This window comes from Pocillopora verrucosa, chromosome 14 (assembly GCF_036669915.1).
Source record: "Pocillopora verrucosa isolate sample1 chromosome 14, ASM3666991v2, whole genome shotgun sequence".
Classification (NCBI taxonomy): domain Eukaryota; kingdom Metazoa; phylum Cnidaria; class Anthozoa; order Scleractinia; family Pocilloporidae; genus Pocillopora; species Pocillopora verrucosa.
In genome coordinates, this window is record NC_089325.1 from 8,648,484 (window position 1) to 8,668,388 (window position 19,905).

The 19,905-nt window shown below is 39.0% G+C and overlaps 1 protein-coding gene across 3 annotated transcripts; it reads right to left on the reverse strand.

The window, feature by feature from the left end:
* Window positions 1-65: 65 nt before the first annotated feature.
* Window positions 66-19,633, reverse strand: LOC131776594 (uncharacterized). 3 transcript variants are annotated; one of them, XM_066161274.1, is made up of 32 exons: window positions 19,350-19,420; window positions 18,075-18,137; window positions 16,508-17,211; window positions 15,947-16,087; window positions 15,435-15,602; window positions 14,983-15,123; window positions 12,331-12,485; window positions 11,800-11,999; window positions 10,996-11,693; window positions 10,714-10,854; window positions 10,140-10,307; window positions 9,925-10,065; window positions 9,691-9,842; window positions 9,394-9,593; window positions 8,335-9,032; window positions 8,053-8,193; window positions 7,479-7,646; window positions 7,264-7,404; window positions 7,030-7,181; window positions 6,733-6,932; window positions 5,674-6,371; window positions 5,392-5,532; window positions 4,825-4,992; window positions 4,610-4,750; window positions 4,376-4,527; window positions 4,052-4,245; window positions 3,081-3,745; window positions 2,484-2,624; window positions 1,833-2,000; window positions 1,413-1,553; window positions 1,114-1,265; window positions 66-998 (listed from the first exon to the last, which is right to left on the reverse strand). In XM_066161274.1, exons 3-32 carry the CDS (start codon window positions 17,198-17,200, stop codon window positions 803-805), a joined length of 7,455 nt encoding a protein of 2,484 aa, XP_066017371.1. In that variant the 5' UTR covers window positions 17,201-17,211; window positions 18,075-18,137; window positions 19,350-19,420; the 3' UTR covers window positions 66-802. The 3 variants fall into 3 exon arrangements, with proteins under 3 accessions (XP_066017371.1, XP_058948792.2, XP_058948790.2); XM_059092809.2 differs by lacking the exons at window positions 18,075-18,137; window positions 19,350-19,420 and adding an exon at window positions 19,531-19,633; XM_059092807.2 differs by lacking the exon at window positions 18,075-18,137 and having other exon boundaries at window positions 19,350-19,507.
* Between the last annotated feature and the right edge of the window lie 272 nt (window positions 19,634-19,905).

Consider the following 19,905-nt stretch of genomic DNA (forward strand, 5'->3'; position numbering starts at 1 on the left):
TGCCTCCATATATATATAAAGGGAAGTTATTGCTATGTATGGTTGGAGAAAACGTAACACTTCACTTTTGCGCGAAGCAGTTATCTACTTTAATCATTTGAACTACCTCTTTAAGGAAACTATTTACAGCAACACTTAACTATCTCCTCGGTATTCACTGAATACATTAACTTTGTTTTCTTGTGTCCTTGATTTTATCAGCACGCTTTCACCATTCTTAGATTTCACTGCGGGCTGAATTTACCATTACAAATAACAGAGATAGTATAGGTGAAGTATGATCGTCTCGTTAAAGCTGTCTTCTTGGCTCTGATAATGACTTCCGCTCAGTTGGTTACAACATCAGCCTCTGTCACCGATAGCTGTACTCAGATCAGACGACCAGAATACATGTTACTCATGGTTTCAACCTATTTAACGTAAAACAAGTATCTACCAACCAAATTTATCTACAGTCCAAAATCTCCTTCAAGTTTGCTGCATAATAGTAAACGCCCTACGGGCAGTGTAATTTGCTTAGTCTTTGAAAAGTTTACGAGTGCTGATTTATCCCAAATTGCTTAGGGTTAACTTATACTTATATAACTGTGGGTTTACTTATACAAACTGTTTCTTTTTATTGTTCTTCAGAAACACACACACACAGACAAAACTCACACGGTGGCAATTTTGAAAATAAGTGGTTCATTACTACAGGTTTGCAGTCACCACACACAGTAAGATATGAGGTAATCGCCATGAAATCAGAACACACATCCCATGATAACCTGACTAGTAAAAAGTGGCATACTTAGTTAAAAGTTCATGTTGCAGTTAACGTCAAAGCAAGGTCAAGAAGCCTCTGGACACAAACAACGCGTTGCTCCAAGTGATTAACGATAGGAGCAGGATAGTCTCGACCAATCATACAGCCGCAAGACTCTTGAAGCTCACAAGGAGCCAGCCAAGGTTCAAAGATAAACTCCGTGGGAAGATTCCTCACCTCTGGTAAATATTTCCTGAAAATAAAATTTGGACAAATAAACCAAACATTTGATGAAAATTGTTTACGTTTAATGTCTATGACAGCAGTAGAATTAATAAGGTACCCAAAGTATAATGATAATCTCTTACCTCACATATTCACCACTGGGATCAACTTTCTTTCCAACTTCCACAGGACAGAACCAAGGCACGTGCTCTTTCACAAAAGAACTTCCAGACAGCCACAACCAGTTACCAGCATTGAGGCTCCTTTCCGAGTCAAGTTGAAGTTCTTCAAAGACCTAATGAAACAAATTATGAAATGGTTGATTTGAGCATCTTCGTGAATAAACACTAAAATAGACCGATGACACAAAGTTCAACGACCGGCTCAAAAACTAGCATATTCCTTCATGTATAAAAGTGCTACAAAACAAACCAATTCCGACCTTAAACCCTTCTCGCCAGTTGATCCACAGACAACCGCGAGTCAAAAATGAGCCCACGGCACGCCGTGCGATGTCGTGAATCCAACCTTCTAAGCGGAGCTGTCTCATGATGGCATCAATCCAAGGAAAACCAGTCAAACCCTATCATAAAAAAAATATTCGGGCGTTACACACAAAGCATTACAGACTAACCTTAAGTTTACACGAGTATAAAAGGACGTTACGATAGAGTGTGATACTTATTTAAGAGCATAGGCGTAGCGTGCAAAGCAGTTTGAGTGAAGACACCCTAGAAGTTTAGAACAAGTGGTATATCCTTCAGACGAATTTTGCAATTCATCAAGCGATTTTAAAACATTGATGATGGACTTATAATAATGATAAGTTTATGGTCACGAATATTTTCTTTTGAGATCTGACCTGTTTCCATTTTTCAAGATGCTCTGGATCTTCTTCCCAAGGAATCTGTAGACTAACCGGGTTGCTGATCATCTCGTGTAAGTCGGAAACTTGGCTTCCAACAACAAAGAAGAACTCGCGCCACAACAGTTTTTTGAAAAGATCGAAAGATGGGTTCATAGCCTTACACTGAAAAAAACGCCAATGAATTAAAACAACATCATCCATACGATAGAAGTAGGTAAAGGGATACTTGAGTTTGTTTCGACAGTGTTAACAAAAAACTGACCGCTAATGAATTGAGCTTTGTCTACACGTAGGGGAAATTGACAAGATAGCGAAGTCAATCAAGTCCATAGCTGGGATATATCTCCTCCTCAATGGTTATTTACAGGAAAGAGTAACAGTTGCCTGCACTGTGAAGCTCGCTCAAGAAATAATAATTGGCTTGTTCTTAGAAGTCGTTGTACCTCACGCTGTCTACCAACAGAGTAATTCCACTCAAAACTACAAATCGAGATTAGACTTCAAGCAAACCTCTTGAAAAACAGAGTCAGTTCACAAGAGTTAGTAACTTTCGTGGAGTTTGCATATCTAAAAGCCTGGAGTGAGAGCCCTCCTCTGTACCCCTTTGTTTCCCTTCTCTTAATACATGAACAAGCTGAACTGTACCTTGATATATTCCTCAGTCATTCTTTGATAAAGGAGCCTGGGAGACAGACAACCCAGCCTCAGGTAGGGGCTCAGGTGGTATTGTGACGGCATCAGTGAACGGGTTGTTAACAACGGCTCACAAAAGTCGTTCTTTACCATCTGCAGGAATTATATTGACTACGTCACAATGGGAAATACAAAGAGCTTAACAAATCAAGATATACTAAGAGTTTACCAGCGAGAAGTCCTAGGAATTGTCTCCCCTTGCCATCTATAAGCAGATGGGCAATGAGTTTGAAAGCTTACCTGAGCATAAGACTTACAGTAGAGCAAAGTGGAACATTACCAACAGATGGGCGTAAAGACAACATAATTTTACATACAGTATAATGCTATTGGTACAAGTTTCCTTCATTTGAACGGCACAACATCACAAAGCGAAAGCAACAAAGGCCACCACCTGGTTTAAATAAGTGGTTTTCTAAACAACACGAAACATTTCATGAAGCCAGAGCCATTGACCAAAAAGAGACTGCTATTTGGAAAAGTCTTTCTAATTGGAAAACAACTGGCTTAGAGGAATAATTCAAGCAAAATGTCTGAAAGAATTCCAACCTCGCATAAAGCTGCCTCCATCCTTGACAACGCCTCTCTCTCGCCACCTTGATAAAACCACGAGCCACTAGAATGCAGCTTTTGGATGTCTGGTGCAGGGACTCCGTACCGCGTATCATGATCTCTTCCTACGGGAGTAACACACGAGCCAAATAGCTTTCTGTCAACCCTTGGCACTGGTTTTTGGGGTCGCCCAAGTTGCACAACAAGTTTTTGAAATTCGTCGAAAAGTTGGGGTGCTCTTCCTTCAGGTGATTTTAGAAGCGCTTTAGTGTCATAAAGGGTGTGTGACACGTGGCTGATAACTTGGATTCGAGCTTTCTTGGCAACAGTAGTCACAACCATATCCCTGGTCTTACAATCAGGCTCACAATCAACCTCAAAAGAGAGCCGAGTGATGCCCCACTGTTCAAAAAGAGATGGTAAGACATCTAACGGTCTACCCTCCAATACGAAGAGACGCGAGCCGTACTCCGCCAGACTGGCATCCAGGTCCTTTAGTGATTCCAGCAATAAACGCCAACGGTTTGGACTCAATCTTGCTTCAGCACAACTATCAAGAATATACACTCCATAGAACACTGCACTGTCTACAAGGCAATCTCTTAAAGTGGGATTATCGTGAAGTCGAAGATCCTTCCTAAACCAGTGAAGACTGATGTGCCCTGAAAAGAAACGTAACAAACCCGCTTAAGAACTAACATCGTCTTAAAAAAAACCACCTGGTAATTCAGAGTTAAACTTAACTTTTAGAACACTAATAACAAATGACAAACCAACTTTGAAGCCGGGGTCGCATGTACTCCTCGTACTTTACACTACCATTGCTGTTCGAACTATTATTTTACTACAAGATCTAACAATGATGATGTGAGGTCCAACCAAGTGTACCTTTTTGATGTTTAAAAACATTAAAAGGTAAACGTGGTTAGATCTCCCACCATCATAGTCAGTTGTACAATATTACCTACCTGATATGTTCAAGGTGTTGCACATATCTTTCAAGCGCCGCACACAGATCTTTCGCTGTTCAATGTGATTAGCTAATGGTTCCGGATAATCGTCACCAACCACGCACCGCGCCGCCTTTTGGACTGCTAAAGGCGCTTTCCAAGGCTCGAACAGATATTGCAGAGGTAACCTTTTCAGTTCTGAGACATAACGTCTACAAAAGAAAAAATTGTAAAGTAAAACTGAAGCACGCAAATAAACAAAATTTCCCAAAATGAAAAAAAAGGTTTAGAGGAAACCTTAAAATAATCCATACGGAGAATGGTTTTAAAACTTATTTTCACCTCACATATTCCCCATTGGGATCAACCTTCTTCCCAACTTCCACAGGACAAAACCAAGGTACGTGCTCTTTCACAAAAGTACTTCCAGACAGCCACAGCCAATTTCCCACATTCAGACTCCACTCAGCATCCAATTGAAGCTCCTCGAAAACCTTAAGAAAGGAAATCAATCTTTTAACCTCTTTACTCCGAACCAGAAACTCACTGTAAAATACCCATTTGGGTATTTCTTACCTTAAATCCCTCTTCCCAGTTGATCCAAAGGCATCCCCTGGTCAAGAAACACCCAACAGCCTGACGTGCCATATGAGGGATCCAACCCTCTGTGCGCAACTGTCGCATTACTGCATCAATCCATGGAAATCCAGTAGTGCCCTGGAAGTTGTAAAGCACATTGTTAACACATATTATCAACAACACCGTCGTTGACATAATTCCATGAAACTTACATTCTTCCACCGCTGGAGACCTTCAGCATTTTCCTCCCATGGATACTGCATGGAGAGAGGGTTGTTGTCCATCTTGTGCAACCCTGGAAAGGTACTTGCAATGGTGAAGAAAAACTCTCGAAGCAGAAGAGGTTTGTAAAGTGACATGGGTGGTATGGTACCTTTTGACTGCTTCCCATGAGGGCACAAAAAAAAGGAAAAAATATACAAAAAAATCAAATATATAAAACAGCAATAAGTAGTTGAAGGCTTTATTTATCTAATTTGACAATAGTTAAGTTTAAACCAAAATAAAATTTTCACCACATCCCTTGTTTGCTGAGAGAAAAAAGTTGCAAGGAAAATCTTCATATGTTTACAGTCTTGTCAATTCCCAAGTCACTTCTTCATTTTCGAAATAACACCCATCCCATCAACCACTGAGTTGCTATAAAAGTTATGTTCACGAAGTTTCCAAGCATACCCAGTCATGCCTTTCTATCACAGAATCATTATGCACCTCAAGGCCAGTCATTTATTGGGTTTTTTTATGTAACCTTTTAGATTTAATTTAAAGGTGATGCATACCTTGATGTAACAGTCAGTAAAGCTCTCCCACATCATTCTGGGTGACAAACATCCAAACCGAAGGTATGGACTTAAGTGAGTTTTTGAGGAAGTCATTGATGCTGCACTTAATGGGACCTCCTCAAAGTTGTTTTTCACCAACTAAACACATAAAAAAAACAAAAATGAATTAGAATTCTGAAATACTATACTAAGAAATTACCAAAACAAGTTGTCATTCATGGTTAATTCTTACCCATCAGTTTAACAAAATTTAGCAAGTTATGAAAATGTATTATGTACCTCTTTCTCAAGAAGACCAAGTCTTCTTAAAGCCTCTTGTTCTCCCCCTCTCCATAACCCTGCACTTGTCACACATTGTATGTCCTTCACTCCTAGCTCATTCAATTCAGGAACTCCATACTTCCTCTGATGATCAACAGCTACTGGTGTCACACAGTTTCCCACAAGTTGTCTGTTCACTTCTTTGACAGGACTGGGTACACTGAGCTTGTTCTCTTCGATGACTTTCACAAATTCTTTGAAAAGCATTGATATCTTCCCCCGATTGGCATCGACAATTTGACTTGGCTCAAACAGAGTGTGTGATGTTTTGCTGACAACTTCAACTCCTGATTTCTCTGCTATATGTCGGATAACAGCATCTCTCTGGGCCCCAAATGGCTCACAGTCAGTTTCAAAGCTAATGCGAGTTATGCCCCAATCTGAGATTAATTCAGGGAGCACCTCCACAGCTCTGCCCCGTACCACGAACAGGCGTGATCCAAGCCTTGCTAGCTGATTATCCAGATCTCTTAAGCTCTCAAGTAAGAAATTCCAGCGGTTGGCTGAGATTTTGCTCTGCTTTGCTGCTGCGGTGTCCAAAATGTACACAGGATAGAATGTCTCACTTCCGTTCAAGCAGGAGCGCAATGTGGGGTTGTCATGAAGCCTCAAGTCTTTTCTAAACAAATGCACACTGGTGTGTCCACTTTGCATCTCTACAAAGAGAAATTGAATTACATTTATCTATTTCCTGAATTGCGTCTGCCTGCAAGAGGTGATATCTAAACGTCACGAACTACATTACAAGAGTCACAAGCGGTTCTCCATCATAACAGCATATTCCCAGCATATCACCCTTTTTTAGTTACCATAAATATGGTGTTATTTCTTCCAAATTATTACTTAGGTAATTAAGACTACCTCAGGTAGTCTTTTTAATCATAATTTAACATATCATGTTACAGACACTCTTCAGTGATTATCTCCTTATCATTTCCAATTTCCAATTGCGCCAAAATGACAAAAGTAGGTGTAATAGCATGCTCCGCACTCAAATACTTCATTTTTGACTTTTACCTGGACTTTCAGCAACGAGTCTCTGGGTCACTTCTTTCAGCCGAATCACACATTCCCTTCTCTTTTCTTTATGGTCCACCAGTGGAAAGGGGTAGTCTTCACCCAATATACATCCAGCAGCTTGTTGAACAAATGCAGGTGCTTTCCATGGTTCAAACAAATACTCTGCGGGCAACCCTTTTAACTCAGGGACGTATTTCCTGCAAAACAATTTCCAATAAAACACTAGTATCTGCTCAATAAATTAGGTCAGTCCTTACTTAGCACTAGTTAAAACCAACCACACATTACATTTACCTCACATATTCCCCATTGGGATCAACCTTCTTCCCAACTTCCACAGGACAAAACCAAGGTACGTGCTCTTTCACAAAAGTACTTCCAGACAGCCACAGCCAATTTCCCACATTCAGACTCCACTCAGCATCCAATTGAAGCTCCTCGAAAACCTTATGGAAGGAAATCAATCTTTTCACCTCTTTCCTCTAAACCAGAAACTCACTGTAAAATATCCATTTGGGTATTTCTTACCTTAAATCCCTCTTCCCAGTTGATCCAAAGGCATCCCCTGGTCAAGAAACACCCAACAGCTTGACGTGCCATATGAGGGATCCAACCTTCTGTGCGCAACTGTCGCATTACTGCATCGATCCATGGAAATCCAGTAGTACCCTGGAAGTTGTAACGCACATTGTTAACACATATTATCAACAACACCATCATTGACATAATTCCATGAAACTTACATTCTTCCACTGCTGGAGACCTTCAGCATTTTCCTCCCATGGATACTGTATAGAGAGAGGGTTGCTGTTCATCTTCTGAAGCCCTGGAAAGGTACTTGCAATGGTGAAGAAAAATTCTCGAAGCAGAAGAGGTTTGTAAAGCGACATGGGTGGTATGGTACCTTTCGACTGTTTCCCATGAGGGCACAAAAAAAAAAGTAAAAAATTAGATGAACAAATCAAAGAAATAAAACAACAGCAATAATTAGTTGAAGGCTTTATTTATTTACTTTGACGATAATTAAGTTTAAACCAAAATAAAATTTTCACCACATCCCTTGTTTACTGTGATAAAAAAGTTGCAAGGAGAATCTTCATATGTTTACAGTCTTGTCAATTCCCAAGTCACTTCTTCATTTTCGAAATAACACCCATCCCATCAACCACTGAGTTGCTATAAAAGTTATGTTCACGAAGTTTCCAAGCATACCCAGTCATGCCTTTCTATCACAGAATCATTTTGCCCCTCAAGGCCAGTCATTTATTGGGTTTTTTTTACATAACCTTTTAGATTTAATTTAAAGGTGATGCACACCTTGACGTAACAGTCAGTAAAGCTCTCCCACATCATTCTGGGTGACAAACATCCAAACCGAAGGTATGGACTTAAGTGAGTTTTTGAGGAAGTCATTGATGCTGCACTTAATGGGACCTCCTCAAAGTTGTTTTTCACCAACTAAACACATAAAAAAAACAAAAATGAATTAGAATTCTGAAATACTATACTAAGAAATTACCAAAACAAGTTGTCATTCATGGTTAATTCTTACCCATCAGTTTAACAAAATTTAGCAAGTTATGAAAATGTATTATGTACCTCTTTCTCAAGAAGACCAAGTCTTCTTAAAGCCTCTTGTTCTCCCCCTCTCCATAACCCTGCACTTGTCACACATTGTATGTCCTTCACTCCTAGCTCATTCAATTCAGGAACTCCATACTTCCTCTGATGATCAACAGCTACTGGTGTCACACAGTTTCCCACAAGTTGTCTGTTCACTTCTTTGACAGGACTGGGTACACTGAGCTTGTTCTCTTCGATGACTTTCACAAATTCTTTGAAAAGCATTGATATCTTCCCCCGATTGGCATCGACAATTTGACTTGGCTCAAACAGAGTGTGTGATGTTTTGCTGACAACTTCAACTCCTGATTTCTCTGCTATATGTCGGATAACAGCATCTCTCTGGGCCCCAAATGGCTCACAGTCAGTTTCAAAGCTAATGCGAGTTATGCCCCAATCTGAGATTAATTCAGGGAGCACCTCCACAGCTCTGCCCCGTACCACGAACAGGCGTGATCCAAGCCTTGCTAGCTGATTATCCAGATCTCTTAAGCTCTCAAGTAAGAAATTCCAGCGGTTGGCTGAGATTTTGCTCTGCTTTGCTGCTGCGGTGTCCAAAATGTACACAGGATAGAATGTCTCACTTCCGTTCAAGCAGGAGCGCAATGTGGGGTTGTCATGAAGCCTCAAGTCTTTTCTAAACAAATGCACACTGGTGTGTCCACTTTGCATCTCTACAAAGAGAAATTGAATTACATTTATCTATTTCCTGAATTGCGTCTGCCCGCAAGAGGTGATATCTAAACGTCACGAACTACATTACAAGAGTCACAAGCGGTTCTCCATCATAACAGCATATTCCCAGCATATCACCCTTTTTTAGTTACCATAAATATGGTGTTATTTCTTCCAAATTATTACTTAGGTAATTAAGACTACCTCAGGTAGCCTTTTTAATCATAATTTAACATATCATGTTACAGACACTCTTCAGTGATTATCTCCTTATCATTTCCAATTTCCAATTGCGCCAAAATGACAAAAGTAGGTGTAATAGCATGCTCCGCACTCAAATACTTCATTTTTGACTTTTACCTGGACTTTCAGCAACGAGTCTCTGGGTCACTTCTTTCAGCCGAATCACACATTCCCTTCTCTTTTCTTTATGGTCCACCAGTGGAAAGGGGTAGTCTTCACCCAATATACATCCAGCAGCTTGTTGAACAAATGCAGGTGCTTTCCATGGTTCAAACAAATACTCTGCGGGCAACCCTTTTAACTCAGGGACGTATTTCCTGCAAAACAATTTCCAATAAAACACTAGTATCTGCTCAATAAATTAGGTCAGTCCTTACTTAGCACTAGTTAAAACCAACCACACATTACATTTACCTCACATATTCCCCATTGGGATCAACCTTCTTCCCAACTTCCACAGGACAAAACCAAGGTACATGCTCTTTCACAAAAGTACTTCCAGACAGCCACAGCCAATTTCCCACATTCAGACTCCACTCAGCATCCAATTGAAGCTCCTCGAAAACCTTATGGAAGGAAATCAATCTTTTCACCTCTTTCCTCTAAACCAGAAACTCACTGTAAAATATCCATTTGGGTATTTCTTACCTTAAATCCCTCTTCCCAGTTGATCCAAAGGCATCCCCTGGTCAAGAAACACCCAACAGCTTGACGTGCCATATGAGGGATCCAACCTTCTGTGCGCAACTGTCGCATTACTGCATCGATCCATGGAAATCCAGTAGTACCCTGGAAGTTGTAACGCACATTGTTAACACATATTATCAACAACACCATCATTGACATAATTCCATGAAACTTACATTCTTCCACTGCTGGAGACCTTCAGCATTTTCCTCCCATGGATACTGTATAGAGAGAGGGTTGCTGTTCATCTTCTGAAGCCCTGGAAAGGTACTTGCAATGGTGAAGAAAAATTCTCGAAGCAGAAGAGGTTTGTAAAGCGACATGGGTGGTATGGTACCTTTCGACTGTTTCCCATGAGGGCACAAAAAAAAAAGTAAAAAATTAGATGAACAAATCAAATAAATAAAACAACAGCAATAATTAGTTGAAGGCTTTATTTATTTACTTTGACGATAATTAAGTTTAAACCAAAATAAAATTTTCACCACATCCCTTGTTTACTGTGATAAAAAAGTTGCAAGGAGAATCTTCATATGTTTACAGTCTTGTCAATTCCCAAGTCACTTCTTCATTTTCGAAATAACACCCATCCCATCAACCACTGAGTTGCTATAAAAGTTATGTTCACGAAGTTTCCAAGCATACCCAGTCATGCCTTTCTATCACAGAATCATTTTGCCCCTCAAGGCCAGTCATTTATTGGGTTTTTTTTACATAACCTTTTAGATTTAATTTAAAGGTGATGCACACCTTGATGTAACAGTCAGTAAAGCTCTCCCACATCATTCTGGGTGACAAACATCCAAACCGAAGGTATGGACTTAAGTGAGTTTTTGAGGAAGTCATTGATGCTGCACTTAATGGGACCTCCTCAAAGTTGTTTTTCACCAACTAAACACATAAAAAAAACAAAAATGAATTAGAATTCTGAAATACTATACTAAGAAATTACCAAAACAAGTTGTCATTCATGGTTAATTCTTACCCATCAGTTTAACAAAATTTAGCAAGTTATGAAAATGTATTATGTACCTCTTTCTCAAGAAGACCAAGTCTTCTTAAAGCCTCTTGTTCTCCCCCTCTCCATAACCCTGCACTTGTCACACATCGTATGTCCTTCACTCCTAGCTCATTCAATTCAGGAACTCCATACTTCCTCTGATGATCAACAGCTACTGGTGTCACACAGTTTCCCACAAGTTGTCTGTTCACTTCTTTGACAGGACTGGGTACACTGAGCTTGTTCTCTTCGATGACTTTCACAAATTCTTTGAAAAGCATTGATATCTTCCCCCGATTGGCATCGACAATTTGACTTGGCTCAAACAGAGTGTGTGATGTTTTGCTGACAACTTCAACTCCTGATTTCTCTGCTATATGTCGGATAACAGCATCTCTCTGGGCCCCAAATGGCTCACAGTCAGTTTCAAAGCTAATGCGAGTTATGCCCCAATCTGAGATTAATTCAGGGAGCACCTCCACAGCTCTGCCCCGTACCACGAACAGGCGTGATCCAAGCCTTGCTAGCTGATTATCCAGATCTCTTAAGCTCTCAAGTAAGAAATTCCAGCGGTTGGCTGAGATTTTGCTCTGCTTTGCTGCTGCGGTGTCCAAAATGTACACAGGATAGAATGTCTCACTTCCGTTCAAGCAGGAGCGCAATGTGGGGTTGTCATGAAGCCTCAAGTCTTTTCTAAACAAATGCACACTGGTGTGTCCACTTTGCATCACTGCAGAGGAAAATTAGAAATTCTGAATCCCTTTATCCATGTTTAAAGAACTTAGAGAAAAATAATTTCCAAAATCTTTAAAACTCCTCATTATCATTGTATATACCTGGAATTTGAATAGTCATGCTCTGGGCTAATTCTTTCAGCCTCTTTAGACACTTCCTCAAGTGTTCTTTATGGTCCACTAACGGTAAGGGGTAGTTTTCACCGATTATACATCCAGAAGCTTGTTGAACTGGTTTAGGTGTTTTCCATGGTTCAAACAGGTACTTAGTGGGAAAACTGCGGAGCTCAGGCACGTATTTCCTAAAATCATAGCAATTTTAAAGATTTACATCTTAAATTGGTTGTTAAGAAATGAATGGTCTGATCCTTAGAGTAACAGAAGATGCTATGATCTGAACATATTTGTGAGGGTGGTTCTAAAATGCTTACCTAACAATAACAGAGACTGATATTTTGAGAATTTGATAGGGTGTTCTTCCCATGTGAGTGAAGAAATCACTCACATAGTCCAAAGACAGATGATTGCCTTTAGACATCAAGTGACACACCTATCAATCCAGATACCAGGCCTTATCAGTAATTTGGTACTGGTTGTTTCAAGTAGTAAGTGGAAAGGTTACTGATTATTTACCTAATGTACTCTCCAGAGGGGTCCATCTTTCTTCCACTGTCCACTGGGCAGAAGAACTCAAGAGGTTTATTTCTGTCAAAGACATTGCCAGAAATTAACAACCACTTTCCAGCATTTATGCTCCACTCTACATCTAACTGAATCTCTCCAAAGACCTATAAAAGTTAAAATGTTCATTTAATCTACAGGTAGTTGTAAACCTATCCTTTATAGCAGTTTATAGCAGGGCATTTTATGACACAGATGGTGGGCCTATTTGCTTTTTCCAGCATGGCAGTTGCATTCTTATCAAGAAGAGAAACTGAATAAAAAAGAGTGAAACTTATGGCATTTTATTGTTTCATGCCAAGGGAACCTTTTCATGTAATTGAATAGAGCATTCTAACATGAGACCCTTACTTTGACCCTGTAATTCTGGTTTATTTAATTGTATCAAAATCTAAAAGAAAAAGATAAACAAACAGAAAAAGCATTAAAAGCACCCAGGTAAAATGTCAGGTGGGATACCGGCAATCCCACCCAGGATCCCAAGTGGGAATGGCAGGATCCCGCCTTAGGTGGTGGGATCCCACCTTTCCCACCTGGGATAAAGATTTGACCCACCCTGGATCCTGCTTTAAATGTGGGATTCCTGCATCCCACCTGGGATCTTAGGTGGGATTTCTGCATTCTACTTGGGATCCTAGTAGAGATTTACATATTCCACCTGGGATCCTTTATCCCACCTAGGAAAACACTCTCACTCATGATCTTGAGAAGGATAGAAAGAAAGAAGTGGTAATCTTACCTACATGTATGACATTTAGGTAAGATAATTCCAAAAGATGTTCAGTGTATCTCGAACATAAAGGGCACAAATGTAAAGTCTCCTATGAACCCAATGATTCTGGGATCATCTAGGTATCTCCTATACTTCCTAATATGTTTGATTCTTGTTGATTATTTCTACATAGAGTGAATTCACATCATTATTTATATCATCATCAAAACATGGATCCAAGGTATGCATCATCCAAGGAAAAAGAACCAGTCAGAAAAGTCAGAATACTTTTGCGCGCCTCTCTTGAGACTGCAATTGGGAAAACCAGAGGATTCTCTTTGCTAGCCAATGTCAATTCCAAAAAGATCCCGTGAAACAAAGAAAACTCCATTTGGCGCTCATCTTTGAATGTACTTTTCATTGGTTGATCGCTCGTGCTTCAAGTTATTTCTTTTCTTGACTGTTTTGCTTAATATGACATTTCTAAAGATGGGTTTTATTGTGGTTCAATGCGAAAACGAGACCAGTATGAGTGTTGTAAATGAAAAGAAAGTCATTGGCACCATGTGAAAAGAAGGGACAACAGTTGACATATCGACTGGTACAATAAAACAATGATTGAGTGGCCATTTATAAAGCTAGGATTTTGAAAGTTTGTGGTTAGTACAAATTGCAACATTTGTTACGTGATCAATTCTCACCAAAGAGTTGATATAATGGCTTGAATTGAGCTTACCTAATGCTCGCCACAACTGAAACTTGAATAATTCTGAGAATCAAATTGGTCACTTGCATGCTGCAGTTTCTTAAGCTTACACTTTTACAATGAGATAAATCTATTGGTCAGGTTTCAAGATTACTTTAGTCACATTTGGGAACATTCTGACCCTGCTTTGCTTTGAAAAATTCGACTAAAGAGAGAGCAGAATTTAAACCACTACCTTCTTCGTCAAATTTTTTATAACATGAATTATTGAAGTTTTGTCTTTCTTCTATTCTTTCATATACAACAGCCAATTTTTTTAAATGTTGAGCCAGATTACACTGTGAATGGACTGCATAAATGATATTGAAAAAGTAATATGTTGAGTTGTGCTGTTATTCTTTGAAAATGTTCAGTTAAGTAATTTGTAAGTGAAACAACATCAAAAACATTTTCATTGCAAATAAATTATGAGATCTTCATCACATAAAGTATGTGCATTCATGTCCTGCTTGAATCATATATGATCAACAGCTTGGGTAAGATAATGGGATCCCAGTGGAGGTGTCCATATGTTCTATAGCTTGTTGGAAAGTTTTTGACCCTCAGTGGATTGACAGGATCTATAGCTTAACTAGAAAATTTTATTCTCTTAATTTGAAGGATTAGGTTACAAAAGGGATTGATAAGATATCCCATCTGATACATTTCATAAATCTGTGGTCTCCAGTGTAAGGCAGGATCCCTCTAAGGATTTTTCTTAAAATCCTAAGTGGGAAGCCATCTGAAATTTTAAGCAGGGTCTAAACTGGGATTGGCAGGATCCCAGGTGCAATCCCACCTGGGATGTGATTTCCTGAGTGGGAAACTATCTGAAATTTGAGGCAAGATCCCAAGAGGGATTGGTGGGATTCTAGGTTTAATCCTTCCCGGAATGTGCTTCCCCGGGTGGGATGCTATTAGGAATTTAAGGTGGGATCCCAACTTCAATTGGTGGGATCCCACCCGAAAATAAGGTGGGATCCCACCTGGGACACACCTGGGATCCCAGGTGGGATTGGTGGGATCCCACCATATATTTTTACCTGTGTAAGGTTAGCTCATGTCAAGAAATATATGCAAGTAACTGTTTTCAATCAGCCAGACTTCCACATTGACAAAAGCAATTCACTTAAATATCTAGTTTTACCTTAAAACCTTCTTGCCAGTTGATCCACATGCACCCTTTTGTAAGAAAACAACCAACAACTTGTGCAGCAACATCTGGAATCCACCCTTCAAGGCATAGTTGGCGCATAACAGCATCAATAAAAGGAAAACCTGTTTGACCCTATGTAAAAATGTATACTTTTAATAGAACTAAAGAGCATCCCATCTGTATATGCTTAATATCTAAGTCTTTTGCCAGAGTAACAGTAAATATGCACCAACAGAAGCACAAAAGTGATCTTACGTAGCAATTTCCCCAACTTTTCTCTAAAAAACACAAACAACATTTGTGGATGGCAAAGTCGATGTGACTATTTCATCATTGAGAAGTGTGTGTACACATTTAATTGTAAACTCGGTGGAAGGTGTGCAAACAACAATAATACTTGTTCAAGAATATTTCAGATTTATAGCATATTCACATAAAAATACCTTTTTCCATTGCTGTACAGCAAAATCATTGTCCTCCCACTCAATTTGCAAGCAAAGTGGATTGTTCTCTATCTGGTGAAAAGTTGGATTTTGGCTGCCAATCAAGAAGTAGAAGTCTCTCCAAAGTAAGAAGTTGAAGAATGACAATGGAGGATTACACTGCTTAGCCTGGAAGAAAAGTATTTGAAACACACTTTATTTAATCTTCTATCTGTTGGGGGTTAGCAGTATCTACGGAAAAAGGAGTGAGAGGAGGAAAAGCATTAGATTAACTTTAACATGTAAAAAGAATCAGGACAAACTAATTTCACTACCTGATCTGCCTTCTTTTAAATAATTTACACCACTTAAAGTTCTGGTTTTTATAGCAATCTTGATACCTTAAACTCCCTCAAGCTATTTTTAGGCTGATTTTCCTTTATTTCAGTTTAATTACCATTGATACTTATTTTGAGACAAAGGCAAACAAATTAAACTACAAAACAGTCCTACCTAAGAAAAGTATCACTCACTTTGTAGTAAGTACTTGAAATTGCATGGTATAGTGTCCGGGGTGATAGGCATCCAAATCTGAGAAATGGGCTCAACTTGTCCACAGAATTATGAAAAAAGGTCTCACTGTTTGACTCCATTTGAAAATCAGTGTTCATCATCTACAAATGGACAAACAAGTGAACAACACATATGAAAGGAAAATATAGTTGAAGTAGCACAGGCTTAACTCCATCAGTACCACCCCTAAAAGGAAAACAAGATGGGTGGTGCCCAGCTACTGGGATAGAAACCTGGAAAAATCCTTTAAGCAGCCAATGATGGACTGCAGGGAATACTGAAATAGTAACAGGGAATACAATGTTAATACCAATAAACATTTGTTGGTATTAACATTGGTGGATGTTTCACTACTGAAAAACCTTTGTTGATGGTGTAGTGCAAGCCTGACAGAAGAAATTAGACTTGCAAATACATTTAGTGCAGTGTCATATGATGTGTGTTCTCTCCTCCTTAGTACCTGCTAATATTGTCCGTCCCTACAATTTATCATTGATTCAAAACATCTTATTAAAACATACCTCCTTTAGAAGATCTTCCAATTTTTTCAATGCCACCGTCTCTCCACCATGCCATATTCCTCCACAGGTTACATTAGATTTTTGAATTCCAATATCTTCAAGCGAGGGTATATGGTAGTCAATGAATTTATTTTCAATATTTATCAGAGTTGGAAAGCTTTCTTCATTCACTGTTTTCACTGGAAACTCTGGTGGTCCAATTGTGGAAATGATGTCAAGAAAGTCAGTAAAGAGTACTGGAACCTTGTTACAATTTGCTTTGATAACACATTCAGTGTTGTACAGGGAATGTGAAGAACAGGAAACAACCTTCACCCCGGCACTCTCAGCCAGGTGAGTAACAACAGCGTCTCTCTGTTTTCCAAATGGTTCATTTTCTGTTTCAAATGTTAACTTTGACACTTCTAGATTACTTAGGAGTTTAGGAATTACTTGAACTGGATAACCTTGTATAACTAGCAGCTGACAGCCAAGGCATCTTAGACCTCTTTCCAGGTCCTCTAAACATTCCATCAAGAAATTCCATTGATTTGCACTGAGTTTTCCATCTGCTGGAATACAAGGTGGAAGGACATAGAGCCCCAGCACCTCACTACTTCCATTCAGTGCCTCACACAGTGCAGGGTTATCATGAAGCCGGAGGTTTTTACGAAACCAATGGATTGCTTTACTGTGTTTCTCTTTCTCAGCCATAAATAACACCCCTAAGATAAAAACAAGAAGAGATACCTTTGTTACAAAATAAGAAATTTAATTAGTAGCTGGCTTAGGAGCTTACCATAGGCAATAATATTAACTTAATGGCAAGTTAGATCCTTAGATTCCTAGACTATAGGATGAAAAGGGTTAGGGTCAGAATTCTAGAATATTTTCAAATCAAAAGAGTAATAGCTTTCCCTATCAGCTCTCACAGGTGATACTACTTGCATTTGTTACTTATGCAGAAACAAAAACAAAATGTGCTACATTTATTTCGGAAAGTGAAAAATTATCCAATTACCTCTATCAGATACAAAACAGGCACATAAAGACATTTTTTAAAGTAACTTTAAATGCCAGCATATAACTTTGTACACATCCTTGGTATACCTATGTCTTGCAGCCTGCTAATCTTCAATATGGGAATCTGTGGTTTTTTAATTATTTGTCATTATACTCAGACTATAAAAGGAAAGTCCAGTCTAGAAAATGTTACCCAAATCAAAAGTTCCTGAATTGCAAATTGTCCTAACTAGCTTTTCATTTGAGCTAAAAACATTTTTGTGGCTAATAATCACGTTCCAAAAATGTACATTTTCAAATTGAAAATTGCCATCTTTGTTATGATACAACTATGACATAGCAATAGCCAAGCATGCCGACTTAAATCTCTGCTGAGATGGAAGTAGGCAGGGAAAACAGTGGAGAGGAGAGCACTACTGATTGAATTCTGGACTTGGATTTTAGTCCAGAGGGAGTAAGACATCCATTTATATTTCAAATGCAATATGGCTTGTCTTCAGGAGAAGGAAAAAACCCTTGATCAATAAAGAAAGTCAGGAAATGAGTTTCAAGGAGAAACATAGACCTGCTCATTCTCTGACAACTGGAAAATGTGAGTGGCATACTTGTGGTAACTGTCAAGAGAAGCCTACAGAAAACAAGATAGTATGCTGCCAAGAATTAAATGTACTAGGTCACCATCTCAATTTTAAAAGTAACAGTTTTTTTCCCCCACAAAAAATCCTAGCTCTAGAGTGATAGTTATTTTACTAAAAAAAAGACAAAAGTGCTAGTCTTTTGGCATCCGCTGTAACAGCTGGAATCAGCTGAGTAGAAATCAAATTCAACAATAAAAAACTTATCTCTGTTAATAATTCAGGACCCCTAGCTGCGACTGTTTTACTCTCTTGGGGAAATTTTGCTATGGCCTTGGTTAGGCAAGAAATTGGTAAAATTTCCGCACAGCCCCATACTATTGTTAAACAAATCTGTTTTCCCAATAGCAATGTATTGTTTATGTCGTTTTCTCTATCCAAGAACTGAATGCGTAATGTAGTATGAGGCTGTGCGGAAATTTTACCGAGAAATTATGTGGTAAATCACTCATTTACCACGAGATTTTACTGGAAATTTTCTACGTTATTTTTTTCTGACGACTACAATATATTTCTGGCGACCTTTATACGCTTCTCGTTCACCAAATGGCGATTTTAGAATAAAGTTTAGCTTTTATGATTTAAATTTATTACGTGCTGTGAAAATAACTACTTGCTGTACACATACAGACATTGATGGTCGTCGAATACAATTAACAATGTGAAAAAGAATCTCACCTCAGTGAAGCTTTCTCGCGAGTCTAACAGTATCGTCAGACACCACAGATTACGGGGCTCACGGTTTTCATCGCTCCGAAGAACGGAGCGATGAAAAGTAATCATAAGATAACATAATGGAGACTAATGCAAGAACCCAAATAAAATCAAACTAGTTTGGCCAATTTTACTTTGCACTCACTGAATTGAGTGGAATTTAAATTCAATGAGGAAAAACTTCTCACTGTCTACGGAGTCCACAATTCAAGGCGCCCAGCTGCAACTATTTTGTACGCTTGAGGAAATTCAGCATCAGTGTCGGATAGACAAGGAAATCTGCGGTAGCCGCGTCGAATTGCTTAGGGTTAGGGTTAGGGTTAGCTTAGGGTTAGCTTTTGTGGCGAGTTTGCACTGACGACTTTTCGTGATTTTTGGTCACCAAAACGAGAACTTGTGTCGAGCTTGCATGAATTGGATTTACCACTTGCTGTACACATAAGACCTTACTTTCCCCAGAATACAATTAACTTTGTGAAAAGGAATCTCACCTTGAATCCAACGAAGCTCTCTCACGAATCAGGCAGAATTACTTAGATTGTTCCAGAGTAGTCTACGATTGAAACACATCTACACTAACATACAAGGCTCACGGCTTTTTCACTGCTCAGTTCAGCGGATAGCATACAAATAACTAACGCTGCATGTCATACACTTTATTTTTCCACTCACCAAAACGTGATTTTCGTGAGCCACGTGAGGACCTTGAAAGTCCTTATCTCACCGGAAACCAAAACTGAGAGAAGAAGAAGAATAAAAACTTTAAAACTTTTTTGTCGTGCACATTTTTTAATACTGATCATGTTATTTATGGTCAGCCTTTCATTATTGAAGCATCTGCTTATTTTTTTTCAATGAAAATAGCCACCTGTGTCAAGTCAACCATTGTATTAACGGCCAATTTTATACTGAAACGGACTTGAGCAATTTGTGACGCTTGAAAGAAAGAATAATTAGGAATCCAGTAAAGCCAAAGGGAGAGAGACCCTCAACTCCGCAAACATTATACGCATCAACTTCATAGTTTATTAAAACTTCTAAATAGTA

Excerpts from the sequence above, each read along its gene's own strand:
- LOC131776594 (XM_059092809.2), bottom strand. The coding sequence starts at position 17,200 with ATGGCTGAGAAAGAGAAACACAGTAAAGCAATCCATTGGTTTCGTAAA. Across the intron at positions 10,855-10,995 it reads TTGGTCTTCTTGAGAAAGAG|TTGGTGAAAAACAACTTTGA; the intron begins GTACATAATACA and ends TTATGTGTTTAG. Across the intron at positions 7,182-7,263 it reads ACTGGGAAGAGGGATTTAAG|GTTTTCGAGGAGCTTCAATT; the intron begins GTAAGAAATACC and ends TCCTTCCATAAG.